This window comes from Pelecanus crispus, chromosome 3 (genome assembly GCF_030463565.1).
Source record: "Pelecanus crispus isolate bPelCri1 chromosome 3, bPelCri1.pri, whole genome shotgun sequence".
In the NCBI taxonomy this organism is placed as follows: Eukaryota; Metazoa; Chordata; class Aves; order Pelecaniformes; family Pelecanidae; genus Pelecanus; species Pelecanus crispus.
In genome coordinates this window covers 107694547-107721003 of record NC_134645.1, presented here as the reverse complement: position 1 = coordinate 107721003, position 26457 = coordinate 107694547, and the positions used below count along the sequence as shown (strand labels likewise).

Below are 26457 nucleotides of genomic sequence, written 5' to 3'. Positions count from 1 at the left end.
GAACATCTGAAACTATAGGAAGATTTTAAGGTTCAAAGTATAAATACAGATTTTGCTAGTATATAAGTAATCTTTGATTATTCCATTTAATCTATTCAGTTTCTGATACTGTGGGCCAATTCAACTTTCCTCTGTCATAGTAATGGTTATTTGACTTAGCAAAAAGCAGCGTCAAAAAACTGCAACGCATGAACTCAGAAACTACTTGCTAATTCCTAGATATTACTCTATACATCAAAAATAGAAAGACAGTGAACATAGCTTACACACTTGTATAACTCTTATCTGACAGAAGGAGTCTTTAGTAATTATGTGTTATAGCAGAGATTGAATAGTGTTTAGTAAATAAACCTGGAGCTATACACTGAACAAGGACCACCCACCCCATCCGCCCCCAGTTATCAAAAGGAGACTCATTAACTGAGCACCATCCATTATGCTTATAGTGATAGCAAACAATTGTGGATTTTAATCATGTAATGAGCTATAATGGATACATGCAAGGGAAACAAATAAAGACTCTCTATTGGGATGAAAAGAATTTCTTTGATTTTCTGTTACTGTGTGTGGTGGGTTGACCTTGGCTGGCTACCAGTCCCCTACCCAGCTGCTCTCTCATTTCCCTCCTCTTCCCCAGCCACCAAAAGTGCAGGAGGAGAAAATAAAATAGAAAGTAAGATGAAAAAGCTCATGGGCTGAGATAAAGACAGGGAGATCAATTACCAATTACCGTCACAGTCAAAGCAGACGCAATGTGAGGAAAATTAATTTAATTTATTGCCAATAAAAACAGAGTAGGATGGTGAGAAATGAAGACAAAACCTAAACCACCACCACCACTACCCCCTTCTTCCCAGGCTCAAGTTCACTCATTCATTCCCAACTTCTTTACCTCCCCACCCCTCCCCAAGTAGTGTGGCAGAGATGGGGAAGGGGGGTTGTGGTCAGTTCATAGCAGCTACTCTCTGCTGTTCCTTCCTCTTCACACTTCTCCCCTGCTCTAGCATTGGTCCTTCCCACAGGCTGCAGTCCTTCAGGATAAACCTGCTCCTGCATGGGCCTGTACCGGCTGCAGCTTCCTTCAGGGAATACCCACCTGCTCTGACATGGGGCCTGCCATGGGCTGCCATGTGGATATTTGATCCACTGTGGTCTCCTCCATGGTCTGCATGGGAGTATCTGCCTGGAGCACCTCCTTCTTCTCTGAAACTGGCATTTGCAGGATTTTAACTAACACTTTGTTTTCCCTACTCCTCACTCACCTATGCAGCATTTTGCCCTTTCTTAAATACGTTATCCAGAGGTGCCACCAACTTGGCTGGTGGGCTCAGCTGTGCCCTGTGGTGGGTCTGCTGGAGCCAGCTGGAACCTTATGTGTCTGGCATGGGGCAGCCTGTGGCCTCTCTTCACAAAGCTGCCCCTGCAGCCCCCCTGTAGCTAAAACCTTGATGCCTACACCTGATACAGCGTCATGTGCCTGGAAACAAGAATGATTAGAAAGAATATTAGATAGATTAGATAGAATGGTTAGATAGAGCATCATCAGTGGATAGGGACATCGTTCCTTCTTCTGTGAGAAGCTGAGCATGTCCAGAGGAAACCCTTGAGAATGCTTGCTGTGGTGGATAAAAAGACACTGAGAATATGAAGGACACAGCCAACATGAAGCCTGCAGTAAAAAGAACATCTAGAAGCTGGCTTAAAACAGCAGGTAGCAAGCACATAGTCAAGCCTCAGAGATAACAGACACACCCAGAGGAGCCTCTGTAGAGTTTTTTGCCACCCAAAAAGCCACTGACTTGTTAAAAAAACTGCTCACAAAGGGACAGGAAGTATATGTGTGTGGGGAGGGACCATTTATAAACACTTTAATGTTTGTTTTCAGGCAATTATTTGATCTACTTTATTTGGAAAAATTGAATTTTGTGTCTGTTTAAATATCACTGGACTTCTGATTTTAAAATTCCTTGCTGGCTTTTGGGATAAAATCTAGAAATATCCACCTAAAAGCTCTGGTACCCATTGCATTAACTTAAGTATTTTCACATTATTTTTTACATGAATTTCAGTATTTTGGTGCTGGGTTGCAAAGAACACTGTAAGTTGGCAAGATTTCATATGGGTGATTTCATCACTCATAGATGCTGTGAGAGCCTTGAGCAAGATTAGTTCTCCTGAGGTCTTTAAAGATTTTATGTGCTTCCTCACAGGTGACCTGAATTTCTACCATGACTCTCTCTAGTCTACTTTTTGCCAAAGAAGTTCCTTTCTCAAAGCCAACTGCTGACAGCACAAAATTCTCTGTAGCAGGGTGTTATGCATTTCTTAGCCCCTTAGCCCTCTAAACACATCCTGAAAGTGCTGGTCCTCTCAGCTGCCTGTGTGTCTGTTTCTGAGGAAGTTGTACTCTCAGTTTACTGCTTTTACCCTGCTTTATTTATCCAGAACTACCACACAACCTTAGGAACAAAGTAGAAACAGTTCAAAACTAAGGAAAAAAATGATTTATCAGGACACAAAGTAAAGGTTTTAGAATTACAGATATGAGGGTTGGAAGCAGGACTACAAACAAAAATATCATAAATAATAACTCTAGTTTGCACAGAGATATATCCCTTGTACCCTCCAGCTATTCTTATATCTCAGTTAGAATTCAGATTTGAAAGCTTATGATCTAGTTTTCATGAGGTATCCCTGCCATACTTAAATTCTAGATGAATGAGTTTCTTCTAGACTTGATTGCATGCTTTTAATGCCAATGTACAATGTTAGCTGACACAGTGCATTTTTAGATTCCCTTCACCTGGCTTAAGTTGCTTAATATAGATTCAAAGAACCCTTTTAAGTCTATAATGCTCTGCACTGTATGTGCCCTAAATAAATATTAATTGTGTATGAAATTTTAACTTTGATACGCATTTTTTTTTTTTTTTTTTTTCAGAAAAACTATACTTCATGTTTTCAGGTATGTTAGAGTAGATGGAGATCCACAGTAGCGCTCTTAAAATTCCTTCCTCTTAGGGCACTCTTCCACCCCTGCCTCAACACATCAACTGCTTTGGGATTCTGAGTTGTATATAACAGGTAAATTGATCAGTTTCTTTTTGAAATGATAACTCTAGATTACATTGACTATGTTTTCATATTTTTGCAAGGAGACCAAAAGCTGTAGCAACCCTATGAACTTCCAAGTTCCTAATTGAAATAGCAGTGCTGTATAAATTAAAGTCAGCTCAGGCAATAGAGCTTCTTTCTCAGGGGAAAATATTCACTATGTAAGGTTTAGCAATCATAAACATAGCTGAAAAGAAGTAATTTTTCTTTGCTTCTTTGGACAAAGATTTGGGTTTTTTTTTTTCATAGGAGATAACATAAGACAGGCTTAATAATGGGCAGTACTGAGAATCCTGACTACAAAAAGACAATATTAAACTATATATGAGAAATTCTGGCACCAGAGTGATAAATTTTGGGCTCATGGTTGGAAAGAGTTCATTTAATACTATTCATAACAATTGGCTCAGTAAATGTAAGATTAAAGTCTGGGTGAAAACCATGTCTTTTCTCTACCACCCTGCATAATGCAGTATTTCTCAAGAGCATGCTCAGTAGCTCCCTCAAAAAATGCTCCCTCCACTTCACTCCATGTAGCAGTAGGAATTATATAAGCAGATAATTCTATCCTACAATTTAATCATTCTCTTTTCAAAGGAACATAACACACAATCCAAAGTAAACAACAAACTTACAAATAAATATTTTCTACATCACTGAATAATTGAAAAATATGGACAGTCATCCTCAAAAACCACTCTGTCAGTATTGACATTTCATCAAACATTTATCAACCTATTGTTATTACGTATATTAGATGCTTCATTGATTATTAAAATGCATATTTTGCAAACACTTAGAAATATAAGTGATTTTTAGAAACTGGTTTAATCATTAGATCCCATTAGATCTCTGAAGAGGAAATTAATTTGTTGCTGTAATGCATGAAGCATATGGCAGCTATACACTTTTATATGCTACATATATATATTACACACCTGTACTTTTCCCTTCACAGATCAAATAGTTAAAATCATTACAAAAATGGAATATTAAAATCTAAGATTGCTAAGAGGTTGTCTAAAGAATGCTCATTGCCCAAAATGGGTGAAGAAAATCTGTTAAGAAAAACAGAAAGCAAAACAGGACTGTGTGCCATAACCACTATGTTGCCTATTCATGCTAGCTATGAAGCAGTTGTTGTGTTATTCAATGAATCTCAAAAATGTTTTGAAAAATGGAAGTGTTTCAGATTGAAGCTAGAGTGCCATTTGCCATCAGGATAGAATCATCCAGAACATCAATAAGGCAGATGACAGAAGCAATTTTTTGGACAGTAAGAGAAAAATATTGCCTAATAAAAGAGTTGATCCTATAGGCAGGCTCATTCTAACAATTAAGGGAGAATAGTGTAAATTATCTTTGCTTTGAAAAATGAGTATTTTTTTTAAAGAACTAGAATAGGTGCTTGCTTGTCAGAATGCAGTTCCAAGAATCAGAACCAGAGGCCACACAATTAAATTAGGGCAGGGCCCATTCTCTGGCACCGATTTCAAAGCATGACTCAGCTAACTTTCATACAGATAAAATCTTGCCCACCTTAAATAAGACTGTTGCCTTTTGAGAACAGTGTGCAGCTGAAGTTATTCCTAGAACTATGTCCAGGTACTGTAGGGCACAACGTTAGCTGGCGTGGGTCAAAATCATGCAAGGGATGCAATCAATGCTTAAACTGTAAGAATGACTGCAAGACTGAAGCCAAGACTCAAGAGTTTCTAACTTACTGGATCAGATATAGCTCAAGTGGCCAGAAATGCCTCCCTATAATTTTACAAGGGTAAATTAGCCTCAAAGAACTGCAAGCCTGCTTACACATTTAGTCTCGGTGTTCTTCCAGCACCTCTTAAGAGTGTAGCGGTGAGTGACTGAATTTGAATTGTTTACTATCACATTATTGACACTAAAAGAAAATATAGTAACATCACTAAATACTGTGATACAGCCAACAGATTTAAAAAATCCATGTTAGACAAACATATTAATGATGTTATAAAGGAGGTGGGGAAGCAGAGATGCTTGAAAATGGTAAGATAGAAGGGGGAGAGTGAATGTAGTGGAAGCAGGGGTAGAGGATGAAAGGGAAGTGCTATTATTACAAGAGCTTTTTTCATTCCTCCTCCATATAAAAGTTGAAAAAATCTTTCTCTAAAGAATATGTGGAGGGTATTTCCAAGTGACAGAACATAACAGTCAAATTTGGGAGAGCACTTGGGTGCATATTATTTTTATTAATGAGCTACAGAAATCATTTAGAATGGCAGAACTATCATGTCACCTCTGTCCTGCTCATTGTGGACAGGGAGCACTGGCATTTTAGCAGAGTTCTAGACTGAACTCCAGGACTAGCTCCAGCTACTAGGCACAGGAGACTGTTACCATGCCTTCCCTCCTGCCTGCCAAGTCATCCCTTTTCTAGACTAAACAAGTAGAGACCTTTCAATGACTCCATATGTGTCATGTTTTCCATGTTAACAACCTCCTACTTTTTTTATACCGGGTCCCAAACTGGACACAATATTCTCTTGGGTCATCAAATGAAATGAAATAATTATTTTCCAAGTCCTAGATAAAATAGTCCTTTAAGCAAAAATTGTCTTTTCTGTAGTTCTTTTTTTTTTTTTGATGATGATTAACTACAACAGCCAGAAGATTTGATTTTTTGCATTACTGCTACATTTTTCTCTGTATTATTTATGTGTAAAAACCATATCCTTTTCTATTGTATTTCTATTTTGTATTTGTGCATGTCATTTCTCCTTCCCCATTTATGCTTAGCATGTTTCTTTATTGAATTTGGTATTTATTCTTTTTTTATGGCAGACCATTTCTTCAGTTCATCTATGTTGTTTTGAATTCTAACCCTCTCCACCATAGTGCTTGCTATAATTGTAGGTGGGAATCATTCTCAGAATTTGTAAGTGTTCTTTTTATAGTATCATCAAAATTGTTAATAAAAATATCAGATAGTTTTGGATCTAGGCCAGATCACAGTAGGATCCCTACAAATTTGAGTTAGACAGTGAAATCTTAATTGCTGGCTGCTCTCTCCATAAAAGTTTTCAAAATTGTTCACAGCATCACAGAATCACATAACAGTTGAGGTTGGAAGGGACCTCTCTGGAAGTCATCTTGTCCAACCCTGCTACTCAAGCAGGGTCACCTATAGCTGGTTGCACAGGACCATGTCTGGATGCATTTTTAGTATCTCCAAGTACGGAGATTCCACAGTCTCTCTGGGCAACTTTTGCCAGTGCTCACTGAAGTGCTTGTTTCACCTGTAATAATTTTATCTAGACCAAATTTCAGTATTTTCTCTGGAAGACTTCTAAAAGCCTTATAAATGTCAACACAGAGCTGTTTCCTTCTCTTTCCATTCCCAAATCTACAAAACTAGTTAACCTGTTAAGAAAGAAATTAGATTGACATGACATAATCTGTTCTTACCAAATACAAATCATCTGTTCCTTATCACCTTGTTTATCAGCTTGAAACTAGCATCTTTAAAGAGCGAAGATAAGAAGATAAAACTTATGTCCTTGATCCTCATTTTTTTTTTTTTTACCCCTCCTTTCTTTGAAAGGTGTGTGCCCTTCTGCAATTGTTTGAAACTTCCTTACAGTTTTGAATTTTCAGACATAGTTTTCAGTGGAGTGAAGACTGCTTCTGATTTGACTTTAAGTATAGCACAGGGAATTTGAACAGTCCCTGATGAACAAAATATGTTTAATTATCTCAGTATTGTGTAGTACCCTCTTCCCATATGCTGTATTCTTACCTTGTAAATGTTCACTTAATTATGCTAAATACATGGTCAAAATTAAGCTTTTCTGTAAATGTTGCAAAACAGAAACAGACTGTTTAGTCTTCCCTGTGACATCTGACGTTTGCTTAAATTTGTATTAAGTAATGGTTTTAATTTTTTCCTCTTACTTTGAATATATTTATAGATATTTTTGTTACTGTCTTTCTGTCTCTTGCTTCTGTAACAAATACGTACTTTGGATTTTCCAATTTTATCCTAAGAGATCTATGTTATTCTTTGATGGCCATCTCTAGCGATGTTTGAATATATCCAACATTTACATTATTAACTTTTGGTTTACACATCATTAAAAGGGATATTTAAATAGCTACAGAAATTGATGGTATTTTTTCTTTCTCTCCAAAAAACAGTTTCCTGTTGGGCCTTAATATCATCTCTTTTACAAATGACTTTCAGAATTCATTCCTAAGAACACTCACCTACCAATTCCTCAAGTTTGGTGAAGTTTAGATTTCTGAAAACCATTGACTTGACCACAATTGTGTTGCCTCATTCTTTCATTTCTTAAGAATCATGAACTCTGCCATTTCATGGGCACTTTCAAAAAATCGTCTTTCTTATTCAGGCTGTCTACTGGTTCTTCTTATTAGTCAGAGTAAAATCAACTCCTGAAACAAAAAGTTCTTCCCCAACATGCCAAAAACTTTTTCCAGTGAGTGCGTCCTGCCAGTGAAAACTTTATGAATCTTTTCTTCACATCCAGACTATTCACAAGGATTATTTTTTCTTCAAATGAAAAGGTGAAAGGAAGTATTTTATTTCTATGTTATCCTTGCTAAAAGTGATTGTGGGCTGTCTGAATGATGTTGGCAGTTTGTTAAACCCATGAAGATTGCATATTTGTGGATCTAAAAAGTTCTTTTCCAAAACCAAATCTAAACAAATACCTACTTTTATACACTATGAATAAAGTATTACCTTTATATTTTTTATTATCGTAACATTTCATTTGAGGAAAATCACAACACTAATTTTACTAGATTTTTAAAATGATCTAAAAGGGAATATTTTATAAAGATAGGTGATACTTGACTTTAAACAATTTTTCCTGACTATGTAGGAAAACTGTAGTGTTTATCAAATACATACTGATGTACATGATTACTGTCTGGATGCATAACTATGATCTCTGTTCCATTTTTCAGATAAATTTTAGCATAGAAGGGAATGTTAATCCATAAATAAACACAGACTTTTAAATAAATTATCTGGATTTAAGAAATAATTGCTCAATTTTCTTTGAAAATGATGTTTTCTTGTTTAAGAAAAGATAAATTTCAAAAATACCTTAATAAAAGGTGGTTTTATATTAATGGAATGTGGATAAAGGTATTTCTATCTGTTTTGGTTTAAGAAAAAGACTAAGATTGCACAATCTACCTCAAAAAATGAGGAGCTGCAAAAAAAGGCCAAAACACACATAACAGGGGAAGTTGAGAAATCAGGGAGATGTAAGTGAGGTGTGAGACAAGGTGGTTCAAAGAATACAGATTAATTTTTCTTGATAGCATTGACTATTTCATCAGTAGTTTTACATAAAGAATATTATGGGAACTTTATTAATTTTTTTTTTTGCTTACATTCATAAGAGATGGCCTACACTGTCTTGCATGTTAGAAGTATCATCAAAAAGCTGAATTACAGACATTTAAGGCAGGTAATTAACAAATTGCCTTCACATCTGAAGTACCTTTAAGGGGTTGCATTTTTATTAAAGCTGTATTACAGACATATTTTAGCTTAATAGAATATTACTGCCATCTTCGTAGCAACTCAGTATAGCTTATACTGAGCTTTTTATTTTAAGCAAGATTAAGATCCTTCTGTTTCACACTTCAGTGATTTAATTTATCTTCAAAGTTATGACTAAAATTGGAAGATTTTCATGACACTTCCAAATAAGATAGTTATTTGAATTTCAAAAGAAAATAATGAGAAACTTTTCTTAAAATTTGAAATTGACTGCCTTTTCTTCTACAAGTGGAAGAAATGTGAAACAAATAGAAGTTCTGTTGTGAGATCTTTAACATTAGCAACTTCTATAATGAAGCCTACAAGGGCAATCAAAATACAGTTTTGGTCTCCCCTGTTCCTGACAGAATACTCAGCATCTCCATAGAGTCTTTCCACCTGGTTTTGTTCTTTGAAAACAAATAATCTGCTTTGTACTTCCATGTTACTGATTATTCTAACTACCTTCCCTCTGGCATATGCCTACTTGTCAGTACAGAGGCAAGGATCAAGGAAGGACGTATTTCTGATACCCACTACAGAAATGCTTCAGGAGCTCCCAATGATGACTAGCACGAGAAGGGAGACTCTGGGACAAACTGCTGTTGCATTACAGGAACATGTACAACACAATGCAACATGGAGACAATTTTTGTTCCGTGAGAAACCTAGTGTGAGAAGAAACCAATATAAACAATGAGGCTGTGACTGGCTTAAGGAGCCTAGTGGAGCAAATGCACTGACATAGGTATGAAGTATTTAGCAAGCTTTCTCTGTACAACTTATGCTGTGAATATGGACATACCCATTCCAGTTGGTGACAGGTAAAAAGTCTCTGTTTATATTGCATTTTTTTCCTATACTGTGGCCATTCCGGGCTAGATTGAATTTCAGTTTAAGATGCTTCCACTGATGTGTCTATAGGCTTGTTTGGTCTTTAAGCTCCTTTCATAGTCCAAAGAGATCTGATCATACCAATGAGGGCAAACTAGGGAACAATTTATTCAGCAAAGTTACAAGAAGAGAAATTTTAGAATAGCCAGAATAGAATAGACTATTTCAGTTGGCAGGGACCTGCAATGATCATCTAGTCCAACTACCTGACTACTTCAGGGCTGACCAAGTTAAAGCATGTTATTAAGGGCACTGTTCAAATGCCTCTTAAATACTGACAGGCTTGGGGCATTGACCACCTCTCTAGGAAGCTTGTTCCAGTGTTTGACCACCCTCTCAGTGAAGAAATGCTTTCTAATGTCCAGTCAAACCTCCCCTGGTGCAGCTTTGAGCCATTCCCACGTGTCCTGTCACTGGATACCAGGGAGAAGAGCTCAGCACCTCCCTCTCCACTTCCCCTCCTCAGGAAGCTGTGGAGAGCAATGAGGTCGCCCCTCAGCCTCCTTTTCTCCACACAAGACAAGCCCAAAGTCCTCAGCGGCTCCTCATAGGACATTCCTTCCAGCCCTTTCACCAGCTTTGTTGCCTTCCTCTGGATGCATTTAAGGACCTTCTTAATTTGTGGGGCCCAGAACTGCATACAGTACTCCAGGTGAGGCTTCACCAATGCTGAATACCGTGGGATAATCACCTCTTTTGACTGTCTGGTTATGGTGCGTTTGATGCACCCTGGGATGCAGTTTGCCCTCTTGGCTGCCAGGGCACATGGCTGACTCATATTGAGCCTGTTGTCCAGCAGCACCCCCAAATCCCTTTCTGCAGAGCTGCTCTCCAGCCACTCCTCTCCCACTTTATACTTGTGCCCAGCATTACTCTGTCCTAGGTGCAGAATCCAGCATTTTGCCCTGTTAAATTTCATCCCATTAATGATTGCCCAATGCTCCAATCTATCTAGATCCCTCTGCAAGGACTCTTGTCCCTCAAGGGAGTCAACAGCACCTCCCAGTTTGGTATCATCAGCAAACTTGCTAATGATGCATTCAACTCCTGCATCTAGATCATTGATAAATATATTGAACAGAACTGGCCCTAGATTGAACTCTAAGGAACACTGCTGGTGACTGGTTGCCAGCCAGATGTAGCCCCATTCACTACAACCCTTTCAGCTCTGCCCTTCTGCCAGTTCTTCACCCAGCACACTGTGAACCCACTCATCCCACAGTTGGACAACTTGTCCAGAAGGATGCTGTGAGGGACAACCTTACTAAAATCCAAAAAATCTACATCCACCACCTTCCCTTCATCCACTAGGCGGGTGACCTTATCATAGAAGGATATCAGATTAGTTAAACCAGACTTTCCTTTTGTAAACCTGTATTGACACTGCCTGAGGATTGCATTATTCTTTAAAAGTCTTTCAATAGTACCCAGTACAATCTTCTCCATAATTTTCCCAAGAACTGAAGTAAGACTAACAGGTCTGTAGTTCCCTGGGTGTTCCTTCATCCCCTTTTTGTAGAATGGAGTAACACTGGCTAGCTTCCAGTCAGCAGGGACCTTCCCAGACTCCCAACACCTTTGGTAGATATGGAGAGGGGTCCTGCCATAACATCTGCTAGCTCCTTCAGTACTCCTTTGTTGTCTCAATATACTTTTCTGGTGTTATCCTATCATAACCAGGATGTCTCCATGGAACTGACAGACATGGCAAAGGACTTGTCCAAGATCCAAATCTCTGGTGCAATAGTCTCTATGCAGTGGCTTAGTACTTAAAGTAACTCTAACTCTCCACAGTTATGCAATCAAATATAGCCCCTGGTTTCTAATTCAGATTTTACTGAATTGCTCCATCGACTCTATTGATTGCATTGACCAGATGTCCATTGCCCAAAATGTAAGCCTCAGGCTCTAGACAGTTCTATGTTGACACTTAAATTTAAATGTTTAATCTGCCAGCTGAATGTCATTCACAATGACATAAAAGCATAAGAGAAACAGCGGTCTGTAACTAAGAAAGCATGTTAAGCTTTTTGTGAATACCTACTGAAATTCAATTTTCAGATAACTATTTAATGGGAAATATAATTCACAAAAAATAAACGATATCACTCCTTAAACTGAGAACTCAAAATCATTTACTCTTTTTCTTAATTTCATTTCATAGAATCATTCATTTCTAAGCAAAAATATAATACCAGACACTCTTTAAAATGTTACTTCTACAGAAAAAGGTGCTTTATTCAGGGAGTCAATGTGCTCGGAAACAGCCTGTAAAACAAAATTTTTAGCTTTTCTTATGACTTTTAAATTTGGAAATACATTAGTTTTTTATATAAAAGGCTTTTTTAATATTCTATGCATGGGAACTATAAGTAAAAGATGAAGATCAGTTATTAGCCTTTCGTCATCTTTACTTGTTAAAGATCTAATCCTATTTCAAGGTTTACAGTGCACTAATCAAATCTAAGTGTTATATTTTATCAGAATACCTAGAGAAATAGCACTGAAAAACTAGTGTCATGTGTGTGTGAGATACTAAATTTTTCAACAAAACTAAGAAGCAAGTATATGTATATCATTCTAAATAATTTCATAACTAGACCTTCCTCTTTAAGAATGTGTAGCACAGATATTTTATTACTAATTGTTTTAATTTTTAACAGAACAAAAGACATCTACCTGACAGGAGGTTTAAAATAAAACACAAAATTATAAATATTTAAGGACTGTATTACAAAATGTAACAGCAACATTTAGATCTAGTATAATCAGGGAAAATGAGCATCTGCATGTAACACCTGCAGAAACCTACCTACTGTTCCTTGCCTTTACATGATTTAGCAGCCTTGCAGTTTACCATACTATTGTCTGTGCAGCCATTACCACCATGTCTGAGCCAAAGCTAAAAGAAGCTGAGCAGAATTTCCAAGTTATGATGTAGCTATGAAATATAAGTTTAGGTACTCATTCCATATCCAATATGACAGCAAATTTACTGCAGTCAGGTTAGTTTCCAGATAAGAACAATTGATAAAAAACATGCTATTTGTTTAGCACAACCACACTAAACACGAGCTCTCTTTATTCACTACTTAAATGAATGCCTATACTATCATGTAAAGATCACTATGACTTTAAACAGTTTAATATATGTCATTTTATGTATCTAATTTAAAAGCAAATGCTACTACAATGATTTTATACTTCACAGGGAGATATTAATATACATTTATTTGCATTTTGGAATCATGGTGGATAAGGCATAACTCTGCTCTGTACTCTGAAAGGGCATTAAAACCAGAGAAAAAAAGAGCGAGAAAGAGAAAGTGGGGGGGGAGGACACACAAACAAAAAAAAGGACAATATGTCTTTACCCATAAGGGCAAGTTTCCAAAACTACTCTTCATTTTGTTAAACACCTAGATCCATAAACATTCTGAGTAACATACAAGAACTCATGAAAAAAAAAATTCCAAAATTAATTAATAGTTTCAGAGTTATCTGTCAGTACAACATAGAGGAAACATAATTTGTTCTTATACAAATATAATTACTGAAGTTTATTTGCTCACATTCATTTGCTCATTTTCAAATTCAATGTTATTTTCAAAATTAAATAAAAATCTGTCAGAGAAATATCAGACTTACTCTCATAGTGAATTAGGAAACCAACACTGGAACGACTGTTGTCCGTAGTGAACAGCAGATACATGTAATTTCCAGTACTGATAAGGAACTGGGGTGCTTGTGTTCCATGGTATTCTCCAATTAATGGTGACGAGTTAGCTGGTCCATCTCTGACTTCCAAAGTATCATAATTAACTTCAGTCTGAAATCTGAAAAGGAATATGCAAGTCAGCCAGTAGGCAGAGAAACTATGATATTTTCTTTGACTGTCACAAATTCAACCCATGTGTAACTGATCAAGAATACCATACATATAAAAATTTACATATCTACGGATCCATTGGTATATTACTGAAGAGAACAATTAAGGAAGGTTTTATGCATATTTTTCCTTGCTTTGTTGTGTCTGGTATCAGATAAAATTCGTAACAGATGTAATATACTTCAGATCAACTATATGACTTGGGCTTCAGAAAGATATTTAGTGGGGAATCTGGGTAGAAAACTGCCTACTGTCTCAAAGAAAACTGCAATATCCAAGAAATTTCTTGCCCTCAGGCTGAATAATAATTGGACATCTTCAATAATATTTCATCATTTTATCTCAATAATTTCATTATTTGATATTTGCTATTGGGCAAAAGCTGTTTTACATATTCAACTGTTCAATTTTTTTCCCCAAGTTTTTTTCTAACATAGTTCGCTACTTTACTTTTAAATAATTATTTTTGTTCTACAAAGTAAAGCAGTACAAAAATATTAAACTTAAATCAAGCCCTCATTTTGAATTTTGTTACAGTTATAATAAGCAGAAATCCTTAGTTTATCTCAATGTGTCAAAGAAACAGATAATATAGACAAGAATGGAAAAAGAGGAGGAGACTAATGAGACAGTTGATTTACAGGAACAAATAACTTTAAAATCAACAGCAGAGTCAAAGTCTGTGTTAATCACTAAACCACATAATATTTCTCCAGTTCATAAAGGATGTCTATGTGTGTAGTCATCCACTATTAGTTGTTCTTAAATCAAACAGCTCAAACCTTTCTGTAGATGAAACTTTGACTGGCATTTTTCACATCAGGTGCTTTTCAAGACAGTTTGTGGTTGTATCAGAAACTCTTGCAAACTGCAGAATCTAAAGCTTGCACACATCAATTTTCATGTCAACAAAGTTTGTGCTATTAGACAGATATCTGTACTGGTCTAAATATATTTGCCTGCAAACCCAATATTCTTGTTTTCATAACATGTTAATCTTTCACAGCAAGTATAAAAAATTTGTATGTTCTGGGATTTTCTCTTCTGTTCCCATAGGGCTTATTAGTTCAACTTCTGAGAGCAACAAACTGTGCCCCTATGCAATACAACTATTTTTTCAAAGTGAATGCCCTTAAGCTTTCTTGCAAAATATGGGACATGTTTAGTGCGTCTGGAGATAAGAAATTCTGTTCTTGTAATTAAAGAAAACTGCAAATTATTAAACATTTGGAAAAGGGGAAATATATGGGACATTTCTTCAAAGTGTAATTAAACTTTATACTTTTTTAGGTAATGACGACCAAATGAACAAATTCCCCAGGCAGGCCATTGTATTTTACAGACCAATTAGCACTGGTCATGTAAAATCATCTTCACAGACACATCAGTACCAGTAATAGCAAGTATTTAGTAGTCTCTATAGTTCTTCTCTCATGATTCCCTGAAAATAAAAGCACATTCAGAAATCGGAGCATTTGTTTTCTTAACTATCAGAGTTAATGACTGCTTGGAAACTGACAGGCCCTTCATATTTTTCCCTCCTCTTCACACAGAACACTCTCTAGATTGATGTTGCTTTCAACCAAGTGACCTACTCTATTTGGATATACTGGCTAAAATCCAGATGATTGCTTTCACTGTTATCTATCCACTCTGACAGTGGAACACAGGGCTTGCAGGCTTACTAATACATTAAGCACTGTCAGGACCAGTCTCCGGCAGTGGAGCCAGCTAGCATGGAATGGCCTACATCCACACTATTAAATACATCCTTTAGCCTCTCAAACAGGGAGATATTATTCAAATTTACTATTATGAATGGTTGCTTGCCCACACTAACACCTGACCACGCTTGATAATTATTTGAGAGAATGCTAGTTGGCAAGCTCAAGAAGTATGTTAGAGACTGTTTCAACAATTCAACCACACAAACACATGAGTTCTTGTGTCTGGGAAGGTTTAATTTACCAAAACAGACAGTCACAGAGGGCATCACTAAAGTACTTGACAGTTTTTCAGTACCTTTCCGTAACTTCAGAGATTATACATTGATTTACCCTTCAGCTGAATGAGGAAAACACACAGATACTGCTAGACTGGTTTAAATACTGTATTTATACTCATAATGAATGGATTCAATAATTCAATAGTTCAATTATTTTGACAGTTATGTTTATGAGGGAAACTAATCGGGAATAAAGTGTTCTCAGCCAGCAATTGCAGTTTTCTTAGCAGAGCGGTATGATCTCCTGACCATACACCTTACCTTATTGGTCTCCTTCCATGACAAGGCGACCCCCTTGGAGGAGGGAAAGGCTGTGGGTGCTGTCTACCTACACTTTAGTAAAGCCATTGATACTGTTTCCCACAGCATTCTCCTGGAGAAACTGGCTGCTCATGTACTTGGATGGGTGTAGTCTTCGCTGAGTAAAAAATTGGATGGATGGCCGGGCCCAAAGGGTTGTGGTGAATGGAGTTAAATCCAGTTGGCAGCTGGTCATAAGTGGTGTTCCCCAGGGCTCAGTACTGGGACCAGTTCTGTTCAATATCTTTACAAATGATTTGGACAGGGGAAAGGCTGTGCACATCATTTACCTGGACTTTAGCAAAGCCTTTGACACAGTCTCCCATAATATTCTCCTTGGGAAGCTGGCAGCTCATGGCTCGGATGGGCGTACTCTTTGCTGGGGAAAACACTGGTTGGTGGCTGAGCCCAGAGAGTAGTGGTAAATGGAGTTAAGTCCAGTTGGCGACCGGTCATGAGCGGCGTTCCCCACGGCTCAGTTTTCGGGCCAGCCTTGTTTAATATCTTTATCAATGATCTGGATGAGGGGATTGAGTGCACCCTCAGTAAGTTTGCAGATGACACCAAGCTGGGTGGGAGTGTCGATCTGCTGGAGGGTAGGATGGCCCTGCAGAGGGACCTGGACAGGCTGGACTGATGGACCAAGGCCAATTGTATGAGGTTTAACAAGGCCAAGTGCCGGGTCCTGCACTTGGGTCACAACAACCCCATGCAACGCTACAGGCTTGGGGAAGAGTGGCTGGAAAGCTGCCTGGCTGAAAAGGACCTGGGGGTGTTGGTCGACAGCCGGCTGACCATGAGCCAGCAGTGTGCCCAGGTGGCCAAGAAGGCCAACAGCATCCTGGCTTGTATCAGGAATAGTGTGGCCAGCAGGAGCAGGGAGGAGATTGTGCCCCTGTACTCGGCACTGGTGAGGCCACACCTGGAATACTGTGTCCAGTTTTGGGCCCCTCAGTACAAGAAAGACATTGAGGTGCTGGAGCGTGTCCAGAGAAGGGCAACGAAGCTGGTGAAGGGTCTGGAGCACAGGTCTTATGAGGAGGGGCTGAGGGAACTGGGGTTGCTTAGTGTGGAGAAGAGGAGGCTGAGGGGAGACCTTATGGCTCTCTACAACTACCTGAAAGGAGGTTGTAGTGAGGTGGGTATTGGTCTCTCTTCCCAAGTGGTTAAGTGATAGATGAGAGGAAATGGCCTCAAGTGGCACCAGGCGAGGTTTAGATTGGATATTAGGAAACATTTCTTCACGGAAAGGGTAGTCAAGCACTGGAACAAGCTGCCCAGGGAAGTGGTTGAGTCCCTGTCCCTGGAGGTATTTAAAAGACATGTAGATGTGGTGCTTGGGGACATGGCTTAGTGGTGGACTTGGCAGTGCTAGGTTAATGGTTGGACTTGATGATCTTAAGGGTCTTTTCCAACCTAAATGATTCTATGATTCTGCAACTGGCAATTACCCAAAACAAATGAAAATACCTTTAACAAAGGTCTTTTCCAACCTTAGTGATTCTATGATTCTATGACAACAGTGGTTTTCAAACCCTTGCTGGAGACAGAAAACTTAAAATAACTCCTACAGGAATTGCTACCCATTACAACGACCTTTATTCCCAGGAGGTTCTTGTTCATGTCAAACTTAGAAGGAAAATATTGGCCCACTGTTATACAGGAGAGGTGAATTAGTCACCAACAATGCTGAAAAGGCAGAGGTTCTCAACACTTTCTCCACCTCTGTCTTTACCAGCACTGTTGGGCCCCAGGCCTTGGGAACAAAAATCCAGTTTGATGCAAACACAGACTCACCATCAGTAAAGGAAGAGTTGGTATGTGAAATATTACAGGAGTTTGACCTTTATAAATCGATGGGCCCTGACAATATCCACCCTAGGGTGTTAAGAGAGCTGTCTGATGTCATTGCAAGGCCGCTTTTCATAATCTTTGAGAAGTTGTGGAGATCGGGGGACATCCCAGAAGACTGGAAGAAGGCTAATGTCACCCCCATCTACAAGAAGTGCTTAAAGGAGGACCCAGGAAATTACAGGCCCATCAGTCTTACTTCAGTCCCTCAGAAAGTTATGGAACGAATCCTTCTGGGGGCTATTACAAGTCAAATTAAGCACATGATTGGGAAAAGCCAGCATGGATTCACCAAGGGCAAAATGTCCTTGACAAACCTGATCCCCTTCTACGACAAAGTAACCTGCTCAGTTACCAGAACCAGCAGCTCAGTGACCAGTGTCCAAAATGCATCTTTTTATATGGCAAAGTGTTTTTTTTTTCCTTATATGATTCACTTTGCATTTATTTAATCTACCCACAATTTTGTTGCCCAGTTATCCAGTCTTGAAAGAATCTTCAGCAATTCTTCAATATTCCCTTGTTTTTAATATCCTGAATAACTTAGTATTTATTAGTCTAATTTTCTCCTTTTTAAGATCATTTCTGAACATGCTGAACCGTTTTGAACATAATAAATATCTCTGTAGAACACCCAGAATTGCACTGTGAGACTTGTAACGTCTGTTAATTAAGTTTTTATTCATGTAATGTCCTTCCTTGTATTAAAATGAAGCTCAGCTTTTTAATAGCCCTTTGCAGGGTGAGGTACGAAGGACAAAATTGCATTTTGAAAAGCCAGGTAAACTATATCCGACGTATTTCTATGCTTTCTGACACCGTGAAAGAATTCCAGTAGGTTTCTGAGATAAGATTTCTTTACAAAAGCCATATCGACACTTCCTCAGTATATCATATTTATCCATGCTTCCACTAGTGCTACATTTCTGTTATAGTTTTCATTGTGGGCATCCAGTATGCAGTTCTTTAGTTCTCCATGAAAGACTTAAAGGATCTGGTTCCTGAAGTTCACAGGTATCAAGAGAGTTTTAAAAGAAGTTACAGTTACATACAACTTCCAGTTGTTCAACCATCTCATCTTTGTATTCATTCAGGACTCCTGGGTGAATGCTGTATGGCTCTGGTGACTTTGCTGCAGAAGGCACTACCTAGCTGCAACAGAGTCTAATACAAAATGTTAGTAGCAAGGCCTGTTGAAGTCTTGGGCTGTAAACTGTGAAATTTCACTTAGATATGATGACTGTATGCTGAACTCTTACTTAGCTTCATGAAAGAAGGCCCTGAAACCAGTGCAAAAAGGAAAGATAAGGTAGGTACAGGTAGCCACAACAGTTAGCAGAAGCTGTATCCATTAAGATAAGAGAAGGTATGTCTTGCCTGGAGACAAAGGATCCAATAAAGAACAAGAAGACCCCAGACCCAAATATTGCTATTGGACTGAACCATTGCATGAGGGGAGAACTTAAATTGTAACGGTACAATTGCCCACGGATTTCTTTGTTCAGGGTCCCTCTCTGGAGGAACTCAGCTCGTGCTGTCATTTACCACTGTACCACTCAATAAATCTGCCTGGCGTACGTCGTGTGGAAGATTCTGCTTCAGGGAAACTTAGGGTCGAGCCTGAGGGGAGAGAACATGCCTGAGAGAGTAAGTAAGTGTGTGGGGAGTTGAAAGGGGCGCCTGTCAGCTCAGTGGAGCTGCCCACTGTGAAGGGACTTGGGTCCTAGCAGTTAAAGCCTTGGGTGGTGTGAGTGTGACTCCCTGAATGGTGTGTGAATGCTTGGGCAGTGGCTGCTCCTTTAACAACTTGCTGTTCAACTTGTCTGTATATGCCACCACCGCTATCAATGGCACTTCAGTCTGAGACAGATATTCCAATGAGCTTCCCAAAATGAAGAATGTTGTGAATGTTAAGTTTACATGGGTACAAGAAGGAAACAAACAAATCAATGGCAACGACACATGCAGAAACAGCACATGAAAAAAAAAAAATATCTTTCAGTTCAGAAATGTCTGGAGTTGCAAACTGAAGTACTTAGAGGAAATATCAGATACGCCTATCTGGTCCTCGCACTCTTCCCTAGGATTCTGCGTTTTTGTCCCTGTGAGGAACAAAATATCGAGCAAGATGGATCTCTGATTTGACCCACTAACAGTCACTTTTACATTCTTCTGCCCTTCTCTCCATTAATTTTCATTCCTTTTCGTTTCTGCTCTTAGAAACAAAAGGCTGAATGATACTGAAAAATTTTGCCCTTCACTGTTGACTCCATGTGAAGATGAAACTAGACACAGATTATTGCCTCCCCTTGGGTAACAGAGGAATACAGGAAGGCCTGTACAATAGAAGCCACTGCAGCCTAGCTCCAGGCAGTGTCTTTTGTAGTCTTTTGCATCTTTTTGTCAAATGGAGTTTTTAGTGTGATATTAGTATCTAGATCAAACACCTGAACAAATGGATATTTTTTTACGTATTTTACAAAGATGCTTGAAGCGGGGGGGAGATTTTTAAAATTTTGTTTTCTTTTTTTAAGCACTTTTTTCCTTTGAAAATATTCACATTTCTTTTAGATACGTGTATGGTTAGACAAAATTGAGGTCACAAAAATTACAAAAGTATTAAACATTCTGCAGTTCACATTCCTGTGCCTAAGTGCACTTTCACTACCTACTGACTCCACATAAGAGGTAGACTAGGCTGAAAATTATTTCCCTTGACAAATAGATTATTATTCCAAAAGAAACATGCACACTACACATGGACATAATCCCAGTGCATTCCAGTATCTCTAATTTAAGTTCACACAACATTTTGGCAAATTAATTGGGATGGTAATTTCAGTTAGATAATACTTTAAAATGAAGTTTAAGGCTTTGCCTTTAACAGTATTCTGACATCTGGACATCTTTTTCTTTCTTGTTTTGATCTCTGTGTCAGTAATCCCAGTGAAACCTGCAGTATCCAAACAAACAAAATCCTGATATCCCCTGTGTTAGCATATAGTATGTTAATGTACACTGAAGTAGAATCATAGAATCAGAGAGTATCTCAAGTTGGAAGGGACCCATAAGGATCATTGAGCCCAAATCCCTGCTCCTCACAGGACTACCTAAAACTAAACCATATGACTAAAAGCATCGTCCAGACACTTCTTGAACTTTGACAGTCTTGGTGTCCCCCACTTCCCTGGGGAGCCTGTTCCAGTGACCAACCACCCTCTCAGTGAAGAACCTTTTCCTAATGTCCAATCTGAATTTCCCCTGACACAGCTTCATTCCATTTCCTCGTGTCCTATTGCTGGTCACCGGAAAGCGGAGATCAGCACCTCCCCCTCTGCTGCCCCCCTTGAGTTGTAGACTCAAGTTTTGCCTTCGAGACCACCATCTTGGTCGCCCTCCTCTGGACACACTGTAACGGTTTGATGTCCTTCTTGTATTGAGGCACCCAAAACTGCACACAGTACTCGAGGTGGGGCCGCACCAGTGCCCTGTAGAGTAGGACAGTCACCTCCCTTGACCAGCTAGCTATGCTGTGCTTGATGCACCCCAGGACATGGTTGGCCCTTTTGGCTACCAGGGCACGCTGTTGACTCATATTCAACTTGCCATCCACCCAAACCGCCAGATCTCTTTCTGTGGGGCTGCTCTCCAGGCTCTCTTCCCCCAGTTGGTATGTATAACCAGGATTACACCATCCCACGTAGAGAATCCTTCATTTGCTCTTGTTAAATTTCATACAGTTGGTGATTGCCCAGCTCTCTAGTCTATAGAGATCTCTCTGTAAGGACTCTCTACCCTCAAGAAAGTCCACAGCTCCTCCTAATTTAGCATCGTCAGCAAACTTACTTAATGTACATTCAATTCCTGTGCCTAGATCAATTATAAAAACATCAAAGAGCACTGGCCCTAAAATTGAGTCTTGGGGAACCCCACTGGTGACTAGCTGCCAGCCTGTTGTAACTCCGTTTACTATAACGCTTTGAGCCCAGTCTGTCAGCCAATCGCTCACCCAATGTATTATGGACTTGTCTAGATATGTAATGTACGTTGGAACAAAAAAAAATCCTAACGAGGAAAAAAAAATGTATCCCAAACACACAATACTCAGAACTTCTTTTACAAATCTTTTTCTTTTCCTTGGAAAATTATGCCCTCTTATAGTAAGACGTGGTCATCATCAGGGACAATATATAGTCATACCTGAATACAAACGTAGTCAAAAGTCCAAAAGATATCCCTATTTATGTGCTAGGAGTTAGACATTTAATGAAAATTGTTTAAAACATAAATAAAGACAGTGTAAATATAGTTTTAAACTTTAATTTTCTGCTTGAGGAATAGTATTGCCAGTGTTGCATTGCAATTTCTTTTTCTGGTTTGGGTTCTTAAAGAAAATTTTTCTTCTTCGATGTTAAAACAAATATTTATGCTCATACTTTACTTGTTGTTTGACTTTATGATTCTCACCTGTCAAAACTGATCTTAATGGAATGTCCTGGTCTCGCTTCAATCACCCATTCACAATTAAGTGAGTCCTTATAATATCCTGGCCACCCTGGTGGTAAGATAACACCACTTGATGCTGTCAAATGTCCACCACATGGTGCTGAAATAAAAAAGCATGTATACTTGTATCATACAGAGCATTTCTAGTACAATATTACATACTCGAAGACCTTACAAAAATTAAATTAAAAAGCACAGAAATATAAGTTTAATATACAACACAACTAAATTTTCTACATTATGTTATGAGCACTTTGTTTTCTTCAGAATCGTAAGTCCTGCAATATATCTTATCATAGCTTATTACTCTATACATACCTTAATACACAGAGCATGGCACTTGATTCTGCCAGCCTTCCTTGTGTTGAAAAGCACATTTTCTTGTTAAAAAATAATGTATCATTATTTTTTAGTTCTAGTATGACTCCACATTTATGTGGAAATATCAGACAAATTGTTCCAAGTAATTTCTAGTTAATTATTTTCATTGTACTGTGCCATCTAATACCTTTTTGAGTAATCATTCATCTCAGTGGATCTGATTGTTGTAAATATTCCATTGAATCATAGAACAGTTAAAGTTGGAAGGGACCTCTGGAAATCATCTAGTCCATCCCCTGCTCATTACAGCAGACTGCACAGGACCATGTCCAGTTAGGATCATGTCCCTCCTCCAACGGCAGACACCCCACAACCTCTCTGGGCAATCTGTTCCAGTGTTTGATCACTCTCACACTGAAAGTTTTTTCTGATGTTTAAACAGAATTACTTGTATTTCAATTTCTGTCCGTTGCCTCTTGCCCTGTCAGTGGATACCACTGAGAAGAGTATGGCTCCATCTTCTTCACACTGTCCCATCAGGTATTTGCACACATTGATAAGATCCTTCCTGAGCCCTGAGCCTCTCCTTCAGTCTAGACAACCCCAGTTCTCTCAGCCTCTTCTTGTATGACACATGCTTCATGTCCTTAATCATCTTTGTGAACCTTCACTGGACTCACTGCAGTATATCCATGCCTCTCTTGTACTGGGGATCCCAGGACTGCACACAGCACTCCCAACGTAGCATCACCAATGCTGAATAGAGGGGAAGGACCTGTCATTTCCTCTCAGCCCAATTCTCTGGCCTGTCAAGGTCCCTCTGAAGAGCAGCACAAGCACATGGTGTATCAGCCACTCCTCCCAGTTTTACCTCATCTGCAGACTTGCTCAGAGTGCACTCTGTCCAAGCATTCAGGTAATTACTACAGATTTTAAACAGTATTGGGTCTGATATTGACCCCTGGGGTACACCACTATGGACTAGTCTCCAGTTGGACTTTGTGCCACTGACCACAACCCTATGAGCCCAACAGTTCAGTCAGTTTTCAGGCCACCTCACTGTTCACTTCTCTAGCCTATACTTCATCAGTTTGTCTATGAGAATCTTATATGATACAGCGTCAAACACCTTACTAAAACTGAGATAAAAAATGTCCATAATTCTCCCTTCATCCATCAGGCCAGTCATCTCATTCCAGAAGGCTATCAGGTTGGTCAGGCATGATTTCCCCTTCAATAAATCCATGCTGACTGCTCCCAATCACCATCTTGCTCTTCACTGTTTGGAAATGTTTTCCAGGAATATTGCTGCATCACCTTTCCTAGTGATCGAGGTGAGACCTGTAGTTCCTTGGATCCTCCTTCTTTCCTTTCTTGAAGATAGGAATTTGTTTTCCTCCAGTCCTCAGGAACCTCCCTGAGCTAAATGACCTTCCCAGGATGATTAAGAGTGTCCTTGCAATTTCATTGGATGGCCTCCTCAGCACTCTTGGGTACATCCCATCAGGCCCATTCCTGTATGTCAAATTTGTTTAAATGTCCTCTAACTTGATCCTCCTCCATAAAAGGGGAAAAAAGTATTGAAACAAGGCTATGAAAGTAACAGGGCTAGGCAGGGAGTGTTTTTCAGAGCAGGATCAGAGGACTTTGGTGCAGGATTAAACAACAGCAGAAATGACTGAACAAATTTTGGAAAACATGAGTCCCTTAAAAAATTAAGCTGTCATAGCACAGGGCTTTGGGATGTTTTATTTTACCAAAGGCTATGGAGCAGTCTAAAACAGGAAGGCTTTCAAGGTCAGGTATATTTATCTTAGTATCATTTGTATTACCCTCAAGTAGTCAGTGGTATCATTATCAGCAAATTCCATATTGCAGTGCAAGAAATCTTGTCACTTCTGTTCCTCTAAGCAGTGACAAGCAAACCTATTATGCCATATGGAAATGAATAGTAACATGAATTTTTGAGTAGTAAATTAGTATTCCTAGTTTTGATTCAATGCTTTTAACAAAAAAAATTGAATTCAGAGAGGTTATTTGAATTAATTCATGACTTGCACTTGTCTCTGGGAATTTTTTCCAGATTTAAGAAAGTAGGGATAAGAAGCAACCTACAAAACATGAAACCTACACACTGAATTGTCTTTGGGGCAAAATGATTGGCCAGGAAAATGGCATTTACATTACATGTGTATAGTTAATGAAGAATGAAATGTATTCCGTGGTGGTTTTTTAAATTAAATTTTGTCATATTAAAAACGTGAACAACTAGAAGACTGTTGACCCTCACCGGATTATAACACATCACTTCATGTATTTCAGGTGTTGCTTATAGAGATTGTTAAGTATATAAAGACACAGAGCAGAGCAACAACAACAAAAAACAACAGTTGCTCAGAAATCTCAGACAACTAGAAGCAAACTAAATTATCTCTAAACTAACTAGCACGGATGCTTAGTCCATACTGTAATCCAAACCAGGAACTCCTTCAATTACCAACTAGACAGAGAATCCACATCAGAACGGAACACATCCTGACTGTAACTTAAAAGAACTATACTTCCTTCTATACCAAACCAAACAATAAGCAAAATCTAAAAAAAGAGTCTAATAGTTTAATCCTCTCCTCACTAAAAACTAGGTAAACATCCTGCAAGGCTCAAAGAAAGGGTAACTGAGAGGTACTTATGTATTTTCTTAAAGAGTTGTTTCTGTATTTGTTTTCTCTACCATTTTTTTTCCTCAAAGTGCTCATCTTGGGTCCTTTATCTGTGCATTTGTGGAAATAAAATTACACAAAGATTACACTGAATACTTTATTAATTGTGTATAAAAATTCAAAATGAGAAAACATCTTTTGATGAAGAACCTCATCCCACTCCCTGCTTTGGAGTGGGCTGTTGTCCTGTTTTCAGCTGGGAGAGAGTTAATTTTTTTTCCTAGTAGCTGGCATAGTGCTGTGGTTTGGATTTAGTTTGAGAATAGCGTTGATAACACACTGATGTTTTAGTTGTTGCTAAGTAGTGCTTATGCTAGTCAAGGACTTTTTCAGCTTCCCATGTTCTGCCAGGTGCACAAGAAACTGGGAGGGGGCACAGCCAGGACAGCTGATGCAAACTGACCAAAGGGCTATTCCATACCATATGACATCATGCTCAGTCTATAAGCTGGGGGGAGTTGGCCAGCGGGCAGCAATTGCTGCTCAGGGACAAGCTGGGTATCGGTCAGTGAATGGTGAGCAACTGCATTGTGCATCACTTATGATTTTTTATTATTATTATCCCTTCCTTTTCTGTCCTATTAAACTGTCTTTATCTCAACCCATGAATTTTACTTTTTTTTTTCCCCCACTGGGGAGGGGGGGATTGAGGGAATGGCTCTGTGGTGTTTAGCTGCCTGCTGAGTTAAACCACAACAGCTGGTTTTGCTCTAGGCAAAAAAACCTGCTCAACTGTGTAACTCATTACATGGCTTAGCCAGGATAAGAAATAGTGCTAGTACAACATCTAGATTCACATACACTACTTCTACCAGGCTACTAATGTGCTTTTTCCAGTATCTCTAAATTTTCTTAGAAATGCACAGTCTTATGAGAACCAGGTTGTCAAATTACCCAAATAATAAAAAACATAAAAGAGATACGATCCAGATCCTTAAGTTACCGCAATGGCACCAAAATTAATGGAGGTGTGAGATTTACACCAATTAGAAGGTTTGTATTAGTTTCTTCAAAAAAGTATCATTTAATTGAGTATCTGACTATATGTCTTTTGTTTACTAAAAGATATATATTTTTTAACATTACTTTTAAAAGACACACTCTAGTCATTTATTAAATACAATCATATGTCTTAGGACATATCACTGTTAAACATTAAGAACTAGACTACTTTTTTTTCTCAACGTAGTTCATACTCAGGAGAGATTTAATCCTAAGTATAGCTCATCTTAGTCTGTTTATTCACCTAGGCAAGAACAAGCAAACAAATGTGGAATTTTGGGGGGAATGTAATGAATATTAA

The 26457-nt window shown here is 38.6% G+C and overlaps 1 protein-coding gene across 1 annotated transcript in view; it reads right to left on the bottom strand.

Moving 5' to 3' along the window:
* CSMD1 (CUB and Sushi multiple domains 1) overlaps positions 1–26457 on the bottom strand; it is a 1273929-nt gene that overhangs the window by 313561 nt on the left and 933911 nt on the right. The window contains exons 16-17 of the mRNA XM_075708500.1: positions 22075–22213; positions 13211–13398 (exon numbers count right to left, since the gene is read on the bottom strand). Of these exons, the coding sequence (XP_075564615.1) occupies positions 13211–13398; positions 22075–22213 (327 nt within the window). The remainder of the gene's footprint in view (positions 1–13210; positions 13399–22074; positions 22214–26457) is intronic.